The following is a 21,654-nucleotide window of genomic DNA, read 5'->3' as shown; positions in this document are numbered from 1 at the left end:
TGCTATCATTAAATGATATACAGGTGAAACTCAAATTAGAATATCGTGCAAAAGTTCATTAATTTCAGTAATTCAACTTAAAAGGTGAAACTAATATATTATATACACTCATTACAAGCAAAGTAAGATATTTCAAGCCTTTATTTGATATAATTTTGATGATTATGGCTTACAGCTTATGAAAACCCCAAATTCAGAATCTCAGAAAATTAGAATATTGTGAAAAGGTTCAGTATTGTAGGCTCAAAGTGTCAAACTCTAATCAGCTAAACACCTGCAAAGGGTTCCTGAGCCTTTAAATGGTCTCTCAGTCTGGTTCAGTTGAATTCACAATCATGGGGAAGACTGCTGACCTGACAGTTGTGCAGAAAACCATCATTGACACCCTCCACAAGGAGGGAAAGCCTCAAAAGGTAATTGCAAAAGAAGTTGGATGTTCTCAAAGTGCTGTATCAAAGCACATTAATAGAAAGTTAAGTGGAAGGGAAAAGTGTGGAAGAAAAAGGTGCACAAGCAGCAGGGATGACCGTAGCCTGGAGAGGATTGTCAGGAAAAGGCCATTCAAATGTGTGGGGAGCTTCACAAGGAGTGGACTGAGGCTGGAGTTACTGCATCAAGAGCCACCACACACAGACGGGTCCTGGACATGGGCTTCAAATGTCAAACGTCTTACCTGGGCTAAAGAAAAAAAGAACTGGTCTGTTGCTCAGTGGTCCAAAGTCCTCTTTTCTGATGAGAGCAAATTTTGCATCTCATTTGGAAACCAAGGTCCCACAGTCTGGAGGAAGAATGGAGAGGCACACAATCCAAGATGCTTGAAGTCCAGTGTGAAGTTTCCACAGTCTGTGTTGGTTTGGGGAGCCATGTCATCGGCTGGTGTTGGTCCACTGTGCTTTATTAAGTCCAGAGTCAACGCAGCCGTCTACCGGGACATTTTAGAGCACTTCATGCTTCCTTCAGCAGACAAGCTTTATGGAGATGCTGACTTCATTTTCCAGCAGGACTTGGCACCTGCCCACACTACCAAAAGTACCAAAACCTGGTTCAATGACCATGGTATTACTGTGCTTGATTGGCCAGCAAACTCGCCTGACCTGAACCCCATAGAGAATCTATGGGGCATTGCCAAGAGAAAGATGAGAGACATGAGACCAAACAATGCAGAAGAGCTGAAGGCCGCTATTGAAGCATCTTGGTCTTCCATAACACCTCAGCAGTGCCACAGGCTGATAGCATCCATGCCACGCCGCATTGAGGCAGTAATTAATGCAAAAGGGGCCCAAACCAAGTACTGAGTACATATGCATGATTATACTTTTCAGAGGACCGACATTTCTGTATTTAAAATCCTTTTTTTTTATTGATTTCATGTAATATTCTAATTTTCTGAGATTCTGAATTTGGGGTTTTCATAAGCTGTAAGCCATAATCATCAAAATGATGTCAAATAAAGGCTTGAAATATCTTACTTTGCTTGTAATGAGTCTATATAATATATTAGTTTCACCTTTTAAGTTGAATTACTGAAATTAATGAACTTTTGCACGATATTCTAATTTTTCGAGTTTCACCTGTAGATATCTGCATCACATCAGCCACCCTGCTCTCTAAAAATCTGCATCCATCAATAACATCAGACAACCACTATAAATTTAAGTATTCATAGATGTTTCATCTTTGAGTTACTGTGGTTCCAATTTATATTTAAAGCATTTTATCATGCATGGTAAACTATCTGAAATATTACACATCAGTGAAAATTATGTCTGTCCCAGGTGGCACAATAAACCCATAAATGAACATGCGCAGATGCAGTTATGTATAATATGAAGGCAACTTCAGTAACAACAAAGTCAAACATCTTTTTTTATAATTTGTTTTATTTTCATGAAAAAAAAAAAAAGAACAATGTTTTCTAAAATTCTTAAGAAATAATTGCTATTGTGTTGCTACAAGTTATATTTAAGTTACAGCTTTCCAATGGTAAATAAACAATTTAGCCTAATTGTGAACAACCCTTTCCAAGTTTAAACAGCACAGGAGAATGCAGGTAAATGGGCAATATGGGATGACAGCAAGCAAAGGTACAAACAATGAGACAAAGAAGAAAGAGTGAATGATATGGTAGGATTGAGTAAAACCCGATATTGTGGTGTAATAATTAGTGTCCACAAAAAACAGGCAGCAAAACCTTCAAAAAAAAAGGTTGAACTACCAAGATTTGTGTTCAGACATTAAGTGTGAGTGAATGAGACCATCTGGTTCAGTAGGCTGAATGATTCAAATTCTCTAATGGCACATAGAAAGTGCTTGCCACAACATTCTTTGTTCAACAGGTTGTGGCATATAAGAACTAGAAGCACGTGCATTATTTTCTTCCTGAATCATAATGCTGCTTTATAGTCGATTATTGACACAAACTCTGCGCCAACAGGTCCATTGTAACATTTCAGAAGCCACAATCTCTGACCAAATCTTCCAGTCCGCATTTAGCAAATCCAACGTGGTGTGAATTTTTAAGTTTAGTTTCAAACTCATCCACATAAGTCTTGAAGTCTTCTGAAGAAGTCACTTTGGAGAAGGCTGAATGCTCAGCGAAGAAATAAAGCCGCACACTGGATGTTTCTGGATCTGTCTCATGGAATGAGGGAGTAAAATCCTCCACTTGTTTCTCATGATAAAGACACAGCAGAGAAGAACATAACTCTCCTTTGTCAGCCTGTTTTCACCCTCATAGAACAACACTCACATCCTTCCATCTGTCTATTCTTCAGCCTCATCCTCCTATTCAGGCTAGATCAGCCTGTATTCAGTGGGATGCAGCACTTGTGGGCTCACCAAGCAGAGCTGTGCGGAGACTGTATGCGTGTAGGTGCACATTATGATATTCTCTGAATAAGTCTGTCTTCAGTCAGACAAAAGACAGTGCAGTAAGACAGGTCAGAGATGAAGTTTTCACAGTCATGTCGAGACACGTTCTTACAGCCCCGCAGATCCAACAAAGTGAGGGCTGATAAGCGTTTCAAATAGGATAGACAAGCATCCGTCAACTTATTACAACCTAAAGAAAGGAAGAAACCATCTGAATAAGGAAGCTTGGTGAAGGTTTAAATAAGCATTCAAACAAGAAATTTAGCCAATCAGCAAAATAGAATCTCATCTCTACATTGTAAACAAGAAGACAAACCAATCTAGGGCGCAGAAGATCAACTGTACCTGCAAGATTGAGTTGTCGGAGTGTGTTGCGTGTGTTGCAGCCAGAGGCCGTGAGCAGGCTAATGGACTGGTCTGTGATCCCCTGGCAGTAGGACAAATCTAAACGCCGCAGTGAAGGCATATGTCTGACAATCAACTTCAGGGTGGAGTCGCTTAGATCCAAACCAGACAAGCGTAAGGTTAGCAAACCTCTCAGCCGACAGCGACTTTCACTGCCTGCATTACAGGAGAACGTAGAATTGGGAAAGAAGAGATTGAATGGGTTACTTCAGCTTTCAAAGTACACACAGTCCCAGAAATAACACTAATTATGAGCGCCTCACCTGGCAGCACAATGAGGTCTTTTATTTGAGAATCTTTGACGCCCACAGCCCAACAAAGGTCAAGCGTTCGCAAACCTGGACAGCTCTGCGAACTTAACGCAGACACGCATAATGAAGAGCAACCAGACATTGAAAGATCTTTAAGACCTGAGAGAAACAAAGGAGACTTTTAAAATGCAGAAAACATCTCATTTTAGAGCATTCCCTAAAAGAAATCAAGACTGTTTGGGGCTGAATAAGACTGAAACGTGCACGGTTAAACCATACTTGGGAGGTGATGGATGAGCCAGGCGATCTGTTTCTTTGATACAGGTGTCCAGGAGAGGTTGAGTGCCACTGGTTGTCGTTTAACGATGGCTGATACAGCCTGAGCGCTTAGTGACCGACAGCGGCTCATATCTATTCGTGTCCACAAGCGTTTATCACAACACCTACAGCAGAAGAGAACAAAATAACTCACTAAACAAATCAACCGACAACCAAGTACACCGTTTATAACAAAAGGAGAAAGACATGTCCTTTTTCATTTGAACAACTGTAGCTTCCCAAACTGCAAAGTACTCATAACTTCAAGTTGTTAAAGTCAAGCTTCTCTTTAAAAAAGTACTTAGCTACACTACAAGGTATTTAAATAACATTTTCAGATTTATAACAATCTGATGATATAATTTACTTCAGTATTCAGCTTTTAGATGTACATTTAATCAGGGTGACATTCCCTTACAAAAATTTACTTTTTTTTAATTTATTTTTTACATATTTTAACCATTGTATTTGTAGTATAACCACAGTAAAATCACAAAATTAACCATGGTTACTACAAAGTAAAATGTAGTAACTTACTGGAGGGTCAGTATTGCTTGTGCACATAAATGATTTCAGGCACTTTTATATTAATTTAACATGTATTTTGTGATTTGGTAACAGTTCTCTGAAGTTCTGTTTAGAAGAATGGGAAACAGTGGGTAAAATATCACAATATATCGCATTTTTGAAAGAATCGCAATTATATTGTATTGTGACCTAGATATTGATATATCATCATATTGCAAGTTACCTTGTGATTACCACCCCTAAATATTACTATGGTTAGTTTTCAACAAATAGGGTGACAACACTAAATTGAACGTAATTAATGAACCGCCTGAAAGGAAATGAATCGGAATTCCTGATGTTAAACATAAGGGAATTGTTAATTTTAGCCAGTTAATTTACATGAACAGAATCTTTAGTCTAAGGTCATAAACAGCTTAAGCATAAGCCAATCGAAACGGGAAGATTTTTGCCCATTACCCCGATTTCGTGTAGCATGTAAACACCTCATCCAATGTCATTACGTGCTGTGCACATGTCTCTTCACGGTTTGACGTCAAAGCAAAGAATAACTTGATTATTTCAAATCTCATGTAAGATTTGAGTTTTGAAATATTATACTGAGTTATTAGCGTATTGGTGAGTAAATGGGATGACTTATTAGCATTACCAGGTGGTATACACCGATCAGCCACAACATTAAAACCATGTGCCTTATATTGTGTAGGTCCCCTTCTTGCCACCAAAACAGCACCAACAAGCACCATTCTGAGATGATATTCTTCACACTACAATTGTACAGAGCAGTTATCGGAGTTACCGTAGACTTTGTCAGTTTGAACCAGTCTGGCCAATCTCCAATGACCTCTCTCATCAACAAGTAATTACTGTCCACAGAACTGCCGCTCACTGGATGTTTTTGGCACCATTCAGAATCAATTCTAGAGAATGTTGTGTGTGAAAATTACAGGAGATCAGCAGTTACAGAAATACTCAAACCAGCCCATCTGGAACCAACAATCATCCATGCGATTATCTTATCAGCCAATCGTGTGGCAGCAGTGCATAAAATCATGCAGGTGTGGATCAGGAGCTTCAGTTAATGTTCCCATCAACCATCAGAATGGGGTTAAAACATTTGATCTCAGTGACTTGGAGCATGGCATGATTGTTGGTGCCAGATGGGCTAGTTTGAATATTTCTGTAACTGCTGATCTGCTGGGATTTTCACACACAACAGTCTCTAGAATTGACTCTGAATGGTACCAAAAACATCCAGTGAGCGGCAGTTCTGTGGACAGTAATGACTTGTTGATGAGAGGCCAACAGAGAACAGCCAGAACAGACAAAGTCTACAGTAACTCAGATAACCGGCAAGTACAATTGTGGTGAGAAGAATATATTCTCAGAATGCTATTCTGAGGCGTGTTGGCGCAGTCGGCACAAGGGGGACCTAAACAATATTAGGCAGGTGGTTTTAATGTTGTGGCTGATTGGTGTAAGTCAATAAGTTAAAATCCAGCCCAAGAAGTGAACGGTGTATGTAAATGTCACCTTTTTATTAACTTCTTTCTCACTTATTCTGTAGAAATATCAGCATTAAATCCTAAGCACCATGAAAGTGTCATGACATTGAGCATAAGGCTATTAAGGTCAAAATAACTGTAAACTCTAGGGATGCACCGCTATGAAAATTTTGGACAGATACCTATACCAATTTTAACAAAACACTATAGGCTGATACCAAAACTGGTAATTTGCCACTTACCTTGTTTCGTTATCAGACCACTGTACATTTCTAAAGCATAACTCCAAAATAGAACATAGAGGTACAAAAGCTTTTTTTTTACTGTTGTAACGATACATTTCCATTGAACATGGATTGGATCTGTTGACAGCCAATTTTTTTTAAAAGACCCATAATGAAATATAAATAAAAGATAAAAAGTAAAAAAATAACGATGATAAAATTAATGATTGATTGAAAAAGGTTATTCTGTACTCCTAAACATTTTTGCACTTCTGTTTTTGTAGTTCAAAACAACAGAACTCACATTTTAGTGTATAGTATACTGTATATGATAGATCATTACAAATTCATACTATGTATATGTCAGACAATTCCATTGATATGTCAACCACATCATGGAGTTTTAACTATAGGATCAAAAACGCTTTTTAAATTCTGTATTATATTGTTATAATGGATAATGCTGCCCAGACCGCTAGAGGGCGCCGCTTGCGCACACAGCCCTGACTAAAGCATTGAATGCAGACTATATTTTAATACGCAGCCTTACAAGGTTAGTAAAGGCCATTAACCTATATGCCAATGGTTTTACTTTGGTCAATATTTGGCCAATACATATCAGCAGCCGAAACATTGGTGCATCCCTTGTCAACTCTGTAACTTTTCTAATGGCATAGTTATATCCCAACATTTATTAAAATGTATTAGATTAGCTTAAGATGACAATGCAATTTATTAACAAATCAGATAAATTCTTTACCTGATAGAATGTTTTAAAACCATCTAATAATTTTTATTTTAAATCATACATGTTCCACAATGAAGCCAGTTGGTCTGCTGATAGGTGTTGGCTTTTTAATGTCCATGACCCAATAAAATAAATGCTATATACTACTGGAGATTGATTGCCTTGTGCACTTTATTCCTTTGGTACACTGGCCCAGAAAACATCAAAACCTGTTAAAAAGATTTTGTCTATGCTTTAACTACAGGGGTATTTTCATACAAGTCGGCACTTACCACTTGTACCAAGCTTTGCAGACCCTCATACACACAGCCAAGTCTGATCGACTCAAGTACCGGAACACCGACACCCAAACATCCTTTTCACATCCTTGTTCATTCCCTACATCACGGAATGAGGGAAGAGAGAGGAGGGAGGGAGGAGAGCAAGTGGTGATGGCAGGAGGAGGAGGTGGAGAAACTGATGAACGAGAAGATATTGAGGAAGGCGATGCCGTGTCTCTCTCTCGACCAACATGGTTGGAGTTCCGTCTCAAGGAGCGACCTTTGGACTGAGAGAGGCCATTACCAGCAGGTGTCAAGTTGCTGCTGTTCCTGAGTCTGGTCCTGGGCAGCGACTTGCGCTGGATGAAGCCAGGTGCACTGGGTGTGCGGGTAGACACAGCAGCCTCCAGCTTGGGTACAATGGATCCAGGTTCACGTTTGGCCTTTGGGGGGCGCTGGAGAGTCACAGTCAAGTAAGAGTCATTGAGAAGGTCATCATTCAAGTCTGAGACAAGTAAGACAGGGGGGTCAAGGTCTGAGTCTGACTGGTTCTCCCTATCATCATCTTCCTCCACACCATCATCCAAGTCTTCCATCTCATCCTCCCCATCAAAGTCCTGTTCCTCGCTGTCTTCATCATCATCTTCATCCTCATCGTCGTCATCATCGTAGTGCTCACCTCTACGTCTCTGTCTTCGCGAACGATGCTCCTTATCTGACCGCCCCAGATGCCTCTCCTCATCACTGTCATCCTCATCATCTTCCTCATCCTCATCATCATCATCGTCGTCGTCATCCGTTTCATAGCGTTGCCGTTTCATTTGAGATCCTCCTCTTAACCTAACTCGACCCCCTCTCTCGGCCCTTGCCCCAAGTCCCCGTCTCATTTTCAGTGAACTTGTTGCCAAGCTGCCTCCCCCTCGGACCCCTCGATGCATGGAGCCTCTCCAAACACCTCGCCTACCAGCTCCACAGCCTCGGCGGGATGATGAAACGCCAACCCTTGAATGGGTGGACTTCTTCCCGCAATCTTCATCCTCATCGTCACTGCCTGAAACATCGTCATGCTCCATTCCGTGCCGCCGATAGATCTTTGCCACTCGATGATCAAGAGACTTCCGTTTCTGAAAAAGAGAATATAATCCATAACAATGCTGGGAGTGATACATAACAGGATACAATGCCATTTTTTGCTGAGGGGGCTTCGATCAAATACCTAACACCACCCTACCTACAAAATGGGTCTAGTAACTTGCAAAACATTTTTTTCAGTTTTACTTAAAATATAATTTATTACAACAAAACAGATGTGGGAATGTATTATTAATAACTCATTGTCATATTAACAACCATGCTGGTTTAAAATGTCACTGCATTTCTAATATTGCTTTCAAAAGTAAACAATAACTGTTCTAGGATCATTTGAAGACAGACATATTAACTTGCAGTTCAGTGAGCAAGTAATTGGAGCCAGTTCACTATAGAAACAAGTTGTCTGACTGATTCAGAACACTGAATTCACTAAAGAAAACCTCCCCAATGAGCAATTTGCTTGCAATTTATTTTTCCCGCTTTTGTGTGCAGCCAGAGAGGACAAAACAATGTCCTCCAGTCACATCAATTATTAAAACATAAAAAAAAAAAGACCCAAATGTATTTCCTTTTACTCATGTGCAGAACAGAATAATTACAAAAAGTTACTTACGTGTGTTTTCCTCCTTCCAATTTTATCTGTAAAATAGGAATCAATAAACACATCTTATTTGATATGACCGTGAAGGAACAGTGAATAACACATAAGTATCACTGAATGAAATAATACAAGTTTGCAAACACAGAGCTAATTCTGAAGGCCTCAGTCAATCCAAGCAGTGATGGGGCACGATGATGATGAAACAGGGCAGGGTGGGCCAAATAGAGACAGAGAGAAAGAGAGGGGCAGACAAAAGAAGAGGAGTGAAATGAGATGGATTTCGAGCAAGAGAGAGCAAAAGCATGAGGAACAATTTTTATTTGCTGTGCAAAACCTATTTCTATTAGGAGACCTTTTTGGCCACAGAGCCGAAGTATATTACATAAAATCTAAAGTAATAATTATAGATTTATTATACAAGCTAAAAACATAAGTTATAAAAACTTAACATTATTAAGTAGAAAATAATGTTAAATAGGCCACACATTAGTGTTACTTCAGTCTTGTTTTCACAAAAAAAACAGAATCAACTTAAATAAGTTTTTCATGAGATCACAAAAGTAATAATGCAGAGCCTTTGTGGGTTTTCGTATGTGCTACTATGAACACAATCTCTGTTGCTCCTCATCCCATTAATTAATCAGTGCTGTATATTTACGCACAAGATGTCTGACAGATACTGAAAATCTATGGATGTATAGATGGACTCCAGTTGAAACACCACCCATTCATGTTGCTAGAGATTCAAGAAATCTCTAGCATTTCTCCAAATATTTTTTTGGAGTCTGCCTTCAGTGTGTTTTTTCCTGTGCAGATTAGAAGGAGGGAAAATGAGAGAAAAGAGAGGGGGAGGAATACATAAAGGGAGCATGGCAGTGCGTGCGGCAGCAGTGCCGTGAGTAAGGCGGTGCCTCTCACCCTCTTCCTAAACCGCTGATCAGGGGCTGCTGCCCTTTTCTGGAGCGACCTGTGGGAGAGAGAAGAGGGGGGCCGCCCGACCCCGTGCCATGCCCCACTCTCGCACCCTCGCCCCCCTGACCCATCCTGAGCAGTGATGTCATCACCGCTGCCCGATGACTGGCACACAGGAAAACAAGCATTACCGTTGCATACGCAGACCAGAGTCTGTACGACACCATAGGCTCTCAGCAGCATGCATCTTATTCCTAGGTGTGAGTGTGTGAATAAGTGCATGTATAAAGGCCTGCACAAGCTAGCATTAGAACAGCTCAAAGCTTCCTTGTTTTGAAAGGCCTGAATTTGTGTTCATGCAAGAAGGAACCCTCTCTTGAAAAATTTGTAAAATGTGTGTTATGTCGGCGTGTAAATATTTGTGCTACCTCAGATTCTGTGTCTTTGCCAAAAACACATTTGGGACACTCCCAGCAGCTCGGCAGGTCTTTGTTCACCACTCCATCACCTGACACCTAAGGACAACATATTACAAAAAAAAAGCTTGGTAGGTCAATGTTGTTCAACACTGAATTGATGCATCTTGAGGACTAAAATTATATTTTTGGTAAAACAGAGGAGCGCGTGTACCTTCAAACAGCTCGGATGTGCTATCTGAGCACAGTTGGAGCACTCCATGAGCTCTTCTCCAGTCTCCTGGGTACCCTCCCCACAGATCTCACATACAGCAGACAGCGGCAAACCAGGCTAAGAAACAAGAAAGAGACAGATAAAAAGTTAACAAACGAAAGCAAAGCAAGACTTGTTCCGAAGACAAGAACTGATGACAAAACAAACACTCTTCAACTCACAGCGAGACACTGTCGGAGAACACAGGTCTGTTTGAGTTTGCCCGGACCACCAAACTTCTTCATGTCTCTGCAGAAGTTGCAGTCACCACACTCAGTGCGCAGACAGGCTTCACAGCGCTTACATCGCACACGCCGTCGTCGCAGGACCGACATGTTGGAGGCTGGTTTCACTGGACGTGGAATGACGGGCGTGGTTGCCAGTTTGGGACGAATAACAGGTGGAGGCGGAGGAGGGGGTTGGTACCAGGGGGGCTTAAGAGAATGACAGACGGAAATTAACTTCATTTACTCCACTGAAAGATTTGACAAACTGAAAGTTCAATTGGGAGATGCCAAATGCCTTAAAATCAAAATGTAACACACCATAGTAAAAGAGAAAATGAATGGAAAAAAAAAAACAAAAAAACAACAACAACATCTCATAATATTGATTATCACAAATACATTTTGACTCATCCCTCCTTTTCTTAAAAAAAAAAAAAAAAAAGCACAAATTAAGGTTGCAGTGAGGCACTTACAATGGGGCAAATTTTTTGAGGATTTAAAAAGGTGAAAATGTGAAACTATAAATTTTATATAAAGCACACATTAATTCTGTTAACACGTATGTATTATTTGAGCTGTAAAGTTGTTTAAATCATAATTGTTAGTTGGTTTTGGGTTTACACGTTACATCATGGCAAAAAAGTTGTAAAACTGACTATTTACACAGAAAAGTTTAGGAAGAGATTTTATCACACTAAAATCATGTTTACACGCATATTGGTTGATGCAGAGATTTAAAACAAATTGTAAAACCCTTTTCAAGACCTGAACAAATAAAATGAATACGTATCCCCATCCAAAAACAAACCAACACAATCTCAAAATAAATCATGCATCACAGACTCTTACTTAAACAGGCTTTTAAGTTTTTAAATCTTGCTTATCAGTAAAACAGGGTATGCTATATGAAAATTGAAAATACTTGAGACATGTTTTCCACATATATACAGAGTTCGTACAGATGCTTCAAAAGTTAAATTCAAGGACTTTAAGCACAATTTTATTTGTTTTCAAGTATGGAGGACAAAATAAATAAAATAAATAAAAATTTATAAATAAATGAATGTCTTGATAAAACAAATATATTTAGTTTTTAATGAGTTATTAGTGAAATTTTTTTTGGATGACTTTTTTCCCCTTTATTTATTATTTTCTCTTTTTATTTTTATCCTTTAAAACTTTTTTTTATTCTTTCATTTGTTTTTATATTTATTTATTCCCACATGTATTTATTTCTATATTTAAATATTCCCATATTTATTTATTTTTGAATTTATTCTTAAATTTCTGTCTCTTGTATGATAATTATGTGGGCTGGTCCTACTTACCATTGGTTTATCGTAGATTGAAGCGTGTGCTTGATTACTCTTGACTTGTTTTGATGTGACGTTAGGTCATAGCCATATTGTGTAAACTATAGTTATTTGTGGGGCTAAAAATATAAGAGCTTAAGTCAATCCAAGATGTACTGGTTATACTAAAATCACAAAATAAATGGGGAGCCCTTTCTTCAACAAAACCACAAAATGAGCAAGTTTCATAAATGATATGATTTAACCTTATGCTTTTCTTTTTTTTCTCTGTGTATATAACTTAATATTTTGACTTCCGCAAATCCATACTATTGATTTCTGTTGTTATGATTGCTCATTGTAAAAGATACAACCATGCTTCATTTCCCTGATTGTTTATGTATGTTTATGTAAGTTCTGCAATAAAAAAAACGTATCGGTTACCTAACGTAACCTCGGTTCTCTCTAGATGAGGGAACGAGTATTGCGTAAGCTAGCTTACGCTACGGGAAAGATTCATCTTTTCTGAGATATTGAAGCCAAAAAATTATCCTTAATTTTTGTATCCATTGTCAACGCAGTGCGGCAGCTGCAGACCTTGAGCGGGCTAGCTAGCGAGCTCATAGGTTGCTCTGCGGCAACTGATGCAGCCTATAGACGAGCTTGGGCGAACTCGCATCCAATGAGAGGCGTCCGCGCGCTCACTGCAACAAAGCCCGCCAAAATGGGCGTGACTAGAGTGCATATAAGCGTAGTTCAGTAGGCTGGAACCCTGGTTTTCATTGACTGAAGCGAAAAGTCGCCGTGGCGCGAAAGCACGGCCGGCTACGCAATACTCGTTCCCTCATCTAGAGAGAACCGAGGTTACGTTAGGTAACCGATACGTTCTCTTACGAGAGGTTCTCTCGTATTGCGTAAGCTAGCTTACGCTACGGGAACCCATTGTCAACGCCGTGCGCTCAAGCATCCACTGTATGAGCCCCAGGGAATTAAGGGGGACCCGGGGAGCCCTTATGAGTGGGGAAATAATATTTGGCCGGCAAGAATGCGGGTCATTGATTGTGTAATACATAAGCACATAGTGGGAAGGGAACGACAGAGCGGCGGTGCCGGTCTGTGTGGAATGTGTCCCATCAGTGCAGCTCACCAGGGAGCTGTAGCGTATTAAACCGCTAGTAGTTTTGCCTGCAGAGCGGGCACTTCCATATTGTAAAATCTGACAAAGGTGGAGGGGAAGTCCATCCCGCTGCCACACATATGTCGTGAATGGAAATCCCGCTGGACCATGCCCACGAGGATGCCATGCCTCTAGTGGAGTGAGCCCTAATGCCCAACGGGCATGGCAGGTCTTTTGACGCGTATGCAGCAGCAATAGCGTACACTATCCATCTAGATAGTGTCTGTTTCGAGGCGGCGAGACCTTTGGTGCGCCCTCGAGCGAAACGAAAAGCTGCTCAGAGCGTCTGAAAGCGGCGGAGCGCGCAGTATACAATCTCAGTGCTCTGACCGGGCAAAGGAGATTGGCGTCGCGTTCAGCTATCGGTGCTGGCAGCGCCGATAGGGAAATGACCTGTGCTCTGAAAGGAGTACCGATCACCTTGGGAACATAGCCGTGTCTAGGCTTTAAAATGACCTTGGAGTCACTTGGTCCAAACTCAAGACACGCAGCGCTAACAGACAGCGCATGAAGGTCTCCCACACGTTTGACTGATGACAGGGCAGTCAGAAAAACGGTTTTGAGTGAAAGGTCCACGGATTGACGTGGTTCGAAAGGGGGGGGCTTTCATAGTTTCGAGAACTATAGAAAGATCCCAGATAGGAACCGATGGGGGGCGCGGGGGGGTTCATCCTTCTAGCTCCCCTGAGGAAGCGGATGACCAGCTCGTTTTTACCCCATGACTGGCCGTGCAGGGGTTCAGCGAACGCCGCAACGGCCGCCACATACACTTTGAGCGTGGATGGGGATCTGCCCTTATCCAGCAGCTCTTGTAGAAATACGAGCAGCGACGACACCCCACATGTCCGCGGGTCCAGGTCTTGGTCGGTGCACCATTTTGAGAACACAGACCATTTTGACGCATAGTCTTCTCGTGGAAGGGGCTCAAGCGTGTATGATGGTGTTTATTACTCCTTCTGGCAGAGCGACGGGTAGTCGTTGATCACCCACGCATGCAGCGCCCAGCGCTCTGGGTGGGGATGCCAGATTGTGCCGCGAGCTTGAGAGAGGAAATCTGCTCTCACTGGGATGGGCCACGGCGCTGTCAGTGACAGCTGCGTAAGCTCCGGGAACCATGTCTGATTCTCCCAACGCGGGGCTATGAGGAGCACCGAGTGACGCGTTTCCCTGATCCTCTGCATTACCTGTGGCAATAGCAAGACGGGAGGGAAGGCGTAAAGCGGGCGTCTGGGCCAGCCCTGGGCCAGCGCATCCTCGCTTTTCGAGAAAAATATTGGGCAGTGAGAGTTCTCTTTAGACGCAAAGAGGTCTATCTCCGCTCTGCCGAATAGTTGCCATAACGTCTGGACTGTTTGAGCGTGCAGGGACCATTCCCCTGGGGGAATATTGTCTCTGGACAGTCTGTCCGGGCCGTCGTTCAGGTGGCCTGGCACGTGCGTCGCCCTCAGCGAGCGCAGGTGGCACTGGGACCAACTCAGTATGCGTTTCGTCAGATGGAAGAGGTTCCTGGATCTGACACCGCCCTGACGGTTTAGGTAGGATACCACAGATCTGTTGTCCGAACGGACCAGGACGTGGTGACCCTGAATGACCGGGAGAAAGCGCACTAGCGCGTACTCGACCGCTATCATTTCCAGACAATTTATGTGAAGGAGCTTTTCCTGAACTGACCATAGGCCGAAAACCGGAGAGCCCTCGCAGACCGCGCCCCAACCCGTGTTGGACGCGTCTGTCGAGATGACTTTTCGGCGAGATACAGCTCCCATTGTCACTCCCCGCTGATACCATTCGGCCACTGTCCAGGGCTGCAGAGCTGAAATACAGGTCTGAGTCACCTTGATGGGCAGCCGCCCTCGATCGCGCTCAGACAGCCGCCGCAGACCGCCGCCCCCCTGCGGGCCTCGGCCTAAGATTGTACTGAAACCTGAGCAACCGAAGTCCTCCTAGCGTTGTTGAGAAAACGACGGCTCAGTCCCACCACGGCTGGACCACCGTCAAAGCTTCGCCCCCTGTCAGTCCCCTTCTCTCAGGCTACTGCAGCGGTGGATTCAGCAGCCAACAAGCCGGTGATACTACCCGTTTGCCTGCACTCAAACGCCGTTTTCACGGCGACCCAAAGAAATCTTGTAAATAGTAAACATGCCTTGTGTAGAAAATGTGCCCACAATCCAGTGCTCACCCCTACACACAAGCATTACACATCCCGTGTCCCTATCAGAGCACACTCACATAAGCGGTTACGACCCGCTCGAGTGTTAGAGTTAATAAACACGCCCACGAGCCCGTGCGCGCGCCCCTCCTCTGCCCGCTCTGTCACACGGCCAGCTGTAAGTCCCGTACGCCCCCTGTCAGTCCCCTTCTCTCAGGCTACTGCAGTGGTGGATTCAGCAGCCAACAAGCCGGTGATATTACCCGCTTGCCTGCACTCAAACGCCGTTTCCACGGCGACCCAAAATAAAGCCTTATGTGTAGAAAATGTGCCCACAATTCAGTGTTCACCCCTACACACAAGCATTACACGTCCCGTGTCCCTATCAGAGCACACTCACATAAAGCGGTTACGAACCGCTCGAGTGTTAGGGTTAATAAACGCACCCACGAATCCGTGCGCGCACCCATTCTCTGGCCGCTCTGTCACACGACCAGCCTTATGTGTAGAAAATGTGCCCACAATCTAGTGTTCACCTCTACACACAAGCATTACACGTTCCGTGTCCCCATCAGAGCACACTCAAAAGCGGTTACGAACCACTCGAGTGTTAGAGTCAATAAATGCGCTCACGAATACGTGCGCGCGCCCATTCTCTGCCCGCTCTGTCACACGGCCAGCAAACACTTCTCTGTATGTAAGTCCCGTGCCCGTGGCTATGCTTGCGCATCACTTAACAGACGTGACTCTTTCCCCATTCACCTCAATCGGGGAGGCGCAAGTGGAGCGAGGCATCTTTAAAAAGACGCTCGTACTCTTTTGTGAAGTTCATAAGAACTAGCTTGCTTTAAAAAAAGGATACGTCGCCGGATGGCGTAGCTCACAGGACGGCTGAAGGTGGCGAAGACGGCCGGCTTCTTCGAGCGCTGTCCACGCTTGCTTGATGCCCCTCGAACGGCGACGCGGCTTCCAGTTCAGAGATGCGAAGAGCTTCGCTGAAGAGATGAAAATCAGGGTTCCAGCCTACGAACTACACTTATATGCACTCTAGTCACGCCCATTTTGGCGGGCTTTGTTGCAGTGAGCGCGCGGACGCCTCTCATTGGATGCGAGTTCGCCCAAGCTCGTCTATAGGCTGCAGCAGTTGCCGCAGAGCAACCTATGAGCTCGCTAGCTAGCCCGCTCAAGGTCTGCAGCTGCCGCACTGCGTTGACAATGGATACAAAAATTAAGGATAATTTTTTGGCTTCAATATCTCAGAAAAGATGAATCTTTCCCGTAGCGTAAGCTAGCTTACGCAATACGAGAGAACCTCTCGTAAGAGAACTATAGCTGACGCTTCACATATATCTAGAGAGTTGCGCAAATTGCGAATGTAGTCGATAACCGCGCATCAAATGACTATGTTTCATTTAGAGTAGAGGTGCTTATTGATGTTTTAGGAGAGCTGTAGGCCGGTATAAATGTCGAAGCATATCCTGGATTGTTAAACTCTCTGCCAAACGTTCCCTGCATATTAAAAATCTGTGTGAGTCAGAGGGTGCTAAGTTGGGACTTCCATCTGCTTCCGATAAGTACTATTGAGCTCTTAACCAATGATGCACTGGAGCTCCGCAAGGACCGCCTCCCTCATTTCCATGTTGCACACAGAAAAGTAAAAATAAATGTATAAATATATATATATATATATATATATATATATATATATATATATATAGGACTATATAAATATGGAAATAAATATATGCGGGAATAAATAAATATAAAAAATTTATTAACACAAATAAATAAAATATGCAAAATAAATGAATAATTAAAAGTTAAAAAGAATAAAAATAAAAGTAAAAAATAAATATAGAAAATAATAAAAGGAATAGTCATACAATAATACATTCAGGAATAAATGTAATTAAAAACAAATAATATTTGTTTTATCAAGACATTTATTCCTTTTTTTTTTATGATTACATTTATTTATTTATTATTTATGCAGGTTTGGGCCTCCATATTCAAGGACTATGCTCGAGATGACATTAAAACAAATTATTTTTGTTAATTTTAAAATACAAATATTTTAACCATTACAAGTTCAACAATGAGCATCTTTAACTACATATTCTCACAGTAACAATTCTTAGTTCATTCACGACAAAATTGATGTGAAATTGTAGTGGGCTCCCTTAAAACGCACTTCGCTTTCCAACAAAGGTAAATAACTGGGTCCGTAAACAGTAGTCTATGACTCATGTACTGTGTTCCATGTTTTCAAAAGTCACGCAACAAATTTGTGAGTATTAGTTAAAATATGAATAACTTTTAACATGCTGCAAAAAAAATAATAATAAAATAACAATAATTCAATAAATGCAAATTTAAGCAGCCTCTTTTTTTTTCTTACCATTTGAATGCTTTTTCATGACTAAAAAAAGGTCAAGGGACATCATATTTTGATATTGACCCAATTGTTGTCAGAAATAACATTTTGTAAGACAAAGCGTTCTTTACAGAAGAGGGCACTAGACGGCTCACAAAACTGAATCCTCCATTGACTTGCATTCAAATCATTCAAAACATTTTACATATCTTTTTTTTTAATCCTCCAGTAACACTTGATTGTTACTGGCCCATTCTGAACAGTGCTGCCTAAAGTAACAGGTGCCATGTGACAGCAACATCTATGCACTGCCTGCTTCAGCAGTGGTCTATTGTCTTGTTTTTCTGAAAATAAATAAATTTAATTTATTAAATGATTTAAGCAACGTATTTTGAGATTTTCTATAATTCAAGAACTTTTAAATGACCTCTTGGTAAAAATGGCTATTTTCAAGGTTTTTACAGGACTTAAATTTAAAAAGCAAAATTCAAGTACTTCAAGCACCTTGTATGAACCCTGCATACATCACATTAAAATTGGCTAATGTACTATTATATAAATAGATACAAATTAAAGGTTGACCGATATTGGATTGTGGCCAGTGCTTGAAGTGGGCGGGTACCACCGCTTCTCAGTCTCCCGGTACGATATAATGTTTTATTTAATTTAAGTCAGTGATTTGATGAGGCCCGGCAATCACTTTTATCTGACCTTCCAAATGATTTTGATAAAATTGCAGTAAATATCAGAGCGCGCTCTGCGCAAAACTCAGTGGGGTGTTTAACACACAACATGTGCAACAACAGCAGCGGCGGTCATCAAGCGTTTCATGGTCCAGTTCCAGTTTTTTATTCGCCATTCTTTTCTGTGGTGCTCGTAAAAAGATTGTGAAGTGTCACTGAACTTGCCTATGCATATATCTTGTTTGGTTCTACATACTGGTGTGTGTCAGCGTTCACAATCCTGAACATCATATCAGTTTGTTAACCATTCCTAATGATTATCTGCACAAGTGTCTGGCTCTTGTGTGCAATATCACAATATCTGCAGGACAAGAAAAGGCTAATTTTCGCCTCATTGAAGGAGAGGATTTAAATTTATAAAAGGAAGAGCAGACATAATGTTCTTTTTTCAGTTTTACATTTATTTAGTGCAAAAAGGCAGTTCTACATTAGATTACCATTGTTTTCATATGAGGGTTGATATTATCAAAGATACAGACTTTAGCAGATATTAATGCTCTTCCTCAGTTTTCATTAACAATAAACCTAAATTGTAGGCTATATTTTTATTTTTAAAGTTGATCAAAACCAGTTTGTAAGTCGAGTATGTGAGGTCATGTTTGTTCTTCAGCCAAGTCTTAAGGTATTTAAGGCCAGACCTTAAAATATTACTCAACTACCTCTTTTAATGTAATTAAATACTATTTTAAATGTAAATAAATGCATATTAACAGGTTTGTTTTTCGTGACTAACGTTCACACTTTAGTCACAACAAAAGTGTTAGGCAAGATAAATACAGAAAAGTAATTTGGAGCGGTTGAGTTTTCATCGGTAAAATCTAGCCCACAAAAGAAAGTAGTTGAAGAGCCCTGCTGTAAAACCTCAAGTTTATACATTTATTTTTAAAGCTACACTAATGTAACTTTTGGCCCTCTAGCAGTTAAAAAGTAAAACTGCATGTGTCTTGCGGAAAAACGTTGTTTTGATAATGATGCAAGTTGTGCTTCGGCTCTGCTCCTCTACATGGATTAATGTGGTTAGAGGCACTAGTGTACACGGATACGGGACATGCCGAATGGAAAAATAAATAACGAAAGAAAGGAAAAGGCGGATATCCAAAAACATGTAATCTGCGCAGGTAAGTGCCATATCCTATGCTGTTGTTTTGACTTCTTGGAAACATTGATGTTTTGAAATAAAATTATGTTACAAAAGTTAAGGCAACGTTCATAACTTTAGTCATAATGATTGCTAGTTTGAGAAGGACAAACGTGGTAAAGTTTTTATAACTGCAGTATATTCTGGCCAAATAGATGACGGAAGTAACTAATTTATAGTTTGTCATTGTCACCGACCAGTGGTCAGGCGCGCACGCGTGCGTGTGAGTGATTACATAACTAAAACCATATCAATAAAATATCTTACCTGTTGAGTGAGGAAAAAAAAGCCATCTTTGGGTCGCTTTTAAATCCTTTCAGTTGTCGCCACCTCTGAAAAGCCAAGCCAATGTTGATTCGGGTTTTATTACGGACTCTGTCGTTTTCCCTTTTTTGCTTGTGGACTCTGTTCGGGGTTTCTTTGTTTTAACAACCGGTGATTCCCCGGAGGTTTGCCATTTGAATGATCCATGGTCAATGTTTCTCGTTCGTTGTGACATCAAACTTTCAGCTTCAGCTACTCCCACACCATACACTCGCAACAGTAGCCGAAGCTTATTTTCTCTGTATACGGATATGACGTGAATACGCATGGGCTAATGATGCATGTATACAATTTCAAGCGAAATCCATCTGACAGCTCTAAAATATAAATAATTATTATAGGTTTATCAAAGTGTATTTGGGTAAAGACATGGTTTGGAAGATGGACGTTCGTTGCACTCTCTCATAAGGAGAGTACCTGCACTTATTTCTTCAAGAAAGAAAGCAAGTTAATTTGTCAATATTTTTAAAAAAATATTGGTAGCCTATACTATGTTCTATATTAAACACTTCACTGCTTCCAGCTGCTCATTCAAACAAATAATGGATATAAAACCTGCACTCCTACAATAATCTGAAACATATTACAATATAAACACTTTACAATATAAATACAATATAAACACAAGAAACCACTGTCATATTTTATCAACACTACATCATTATCATCAACAGTTGATCTTTAGTGATCGCTTGTCATACATCGTCATCAACAGTTGATCTTTAGTGATCGCTTGTCATAGATTTTCGATAAGGCTTAATGATTGCGAACTGCAATACAACAGCTGGAAACTCACAAGCCCCCGCGTGCTTGAAATAAATACAACAATGCCACGTTTTCACGCTGAAGGACGCAGCACATGCATTTAATTAAATCAAATTCTTTTGAAGTTTCATAATCACGATTCCTGTCTTTCCTCACCCAAATGTAAGACTTTTGTTGTATCATTTAAGATATTTAAGAATTTTTATGACCTTACATTTTGGAAAATTTTGCAAAGATCTGCGGGAACCCTGGTTTATGTCTTGTGGCTATACTTTTGAAAAAGGGAGTATTTAACATTAAAATATTGGCTCCCATTCACTTCCATTGCAAGTGCCTCACTGGAACCCAGATTCTTTCATTTGAAACAAAAAGGAGAGGCAAATCAATATTCATTTTTGTGGTAATCGATATTACATAACATCCCATTTTGTCTTCCACAGAAAAAAGTCATGTGTGTCCATTTAAAAAGAGCGAGCACTGATTTACAGAAACAAATTCAGTGAAGAAACAATGAATTACCCTCTTCGGCCATCTGACAATAGGTTTTCCTGTATAGGAGAGTTTGGGGATGTCATTGGCATGTTCTTTCAATAACGCCTGACAGGGAGAGAAAACCAAAAACGTTCATCAGCTTTCAAAAAGCGTGAGTCAACTGGAAACATCCCAAGTCACATTTATAAATAACTTTTCATGCAGCATTCACAAAAATAGGATTAGAAGAAGCACTTTCACAAATAAGTCATGCAAGAAAGTAGGTGCGAATGCTGACCCGTATGTCGTGCAGCAGGGCAGCAGCATTGTGTATTCCTGAAGGCACACATTTCTTATGTGCCGGCAGAGACTCCAGCTTCCCCACCAGATTCCACAGCCCCTCCAGCTCAAGAGTCGTCAGGTGAACTTTTACTCCTGGCCCACTGGGAGGACAGAGAGCATCGTCATCTCTCTCCTCTTTAGCATGTCCATTTAGTACCTCACCGCCTGAGCTTTCCTGCTTCAAGCCTGTGTATGAGACAAAGAGAAAGAAAGTTAAACTTTTGCATTTGTGCTCAGTTTAAGCCATATACTGAATATGTTGTTAATC

At 41.1% G+C, this 21,654-nt stretch overlaps 1 protein-coding gene across 1 annotated transcript in view; it reads right to left on the bottom strand.

The window, feature by feature from the left end:
* Positions 1–1,882: 1,882 nt before the first annotated feature.
* Positions 1,883–21,654, bottom strand: part of LOC127651272 (lysine-specific demethylase 2A-like) — a 42,141-nt gene continuing 22,369 nt past the window's right edge. The window contains 12 exon segments of the mRNA XM_052137025.1: positions 1,883–3,061; positions 3,217–3,432; positions 3,540–3,686; positions 3,807–3,970; positions 7,123–8,234; positions 8,812–8,841; positions 9,722–9,880; positions 10,144–10,230; positions 10,346–10,462; positions 10,567–10,818; positions 21,093–21,170; positions 21,343–21,572. Of these exon segments, the coding sequence (XP_051992985.1) occupies positions 2,880–3,061; positions 3,217–3,432; positions 3,540–3,686; positions 3,807–3,970; positions 7,123–8,234; positions 8,812–8,841; positions 9,722–9,880; positions 10,144–10,230; positions 10,346–10,462; positions 10,567–10,818; positions 21,093–21,170; positions 21,343–21,572 (2,774 nt within the window). The 3' untranslated portion in view covers positions 1,883–2,879.

The sequence above is a fragment of the Xyrauchen texanus genome, chromosome 11, assembly GCF_025860055.1.
Source record: "Xyrauchen texanus isolate HMW12.3.18 chromosome 11, RBS_HiC_50CHRs, whole genome shotgun sequence".
NCBI classification, from domain to species: Eukaryota; Metazoa; Chordata; class Actinopteri; order Cypriniformes; family Catostomidae; genus Xyrauchen; species Xyrauchen texanus.
The sequence above is the reverse complement of the archived record's forward strand: the minus strand, read 5'-3'. Positions and strand labels throughout refer to the sequence as shown.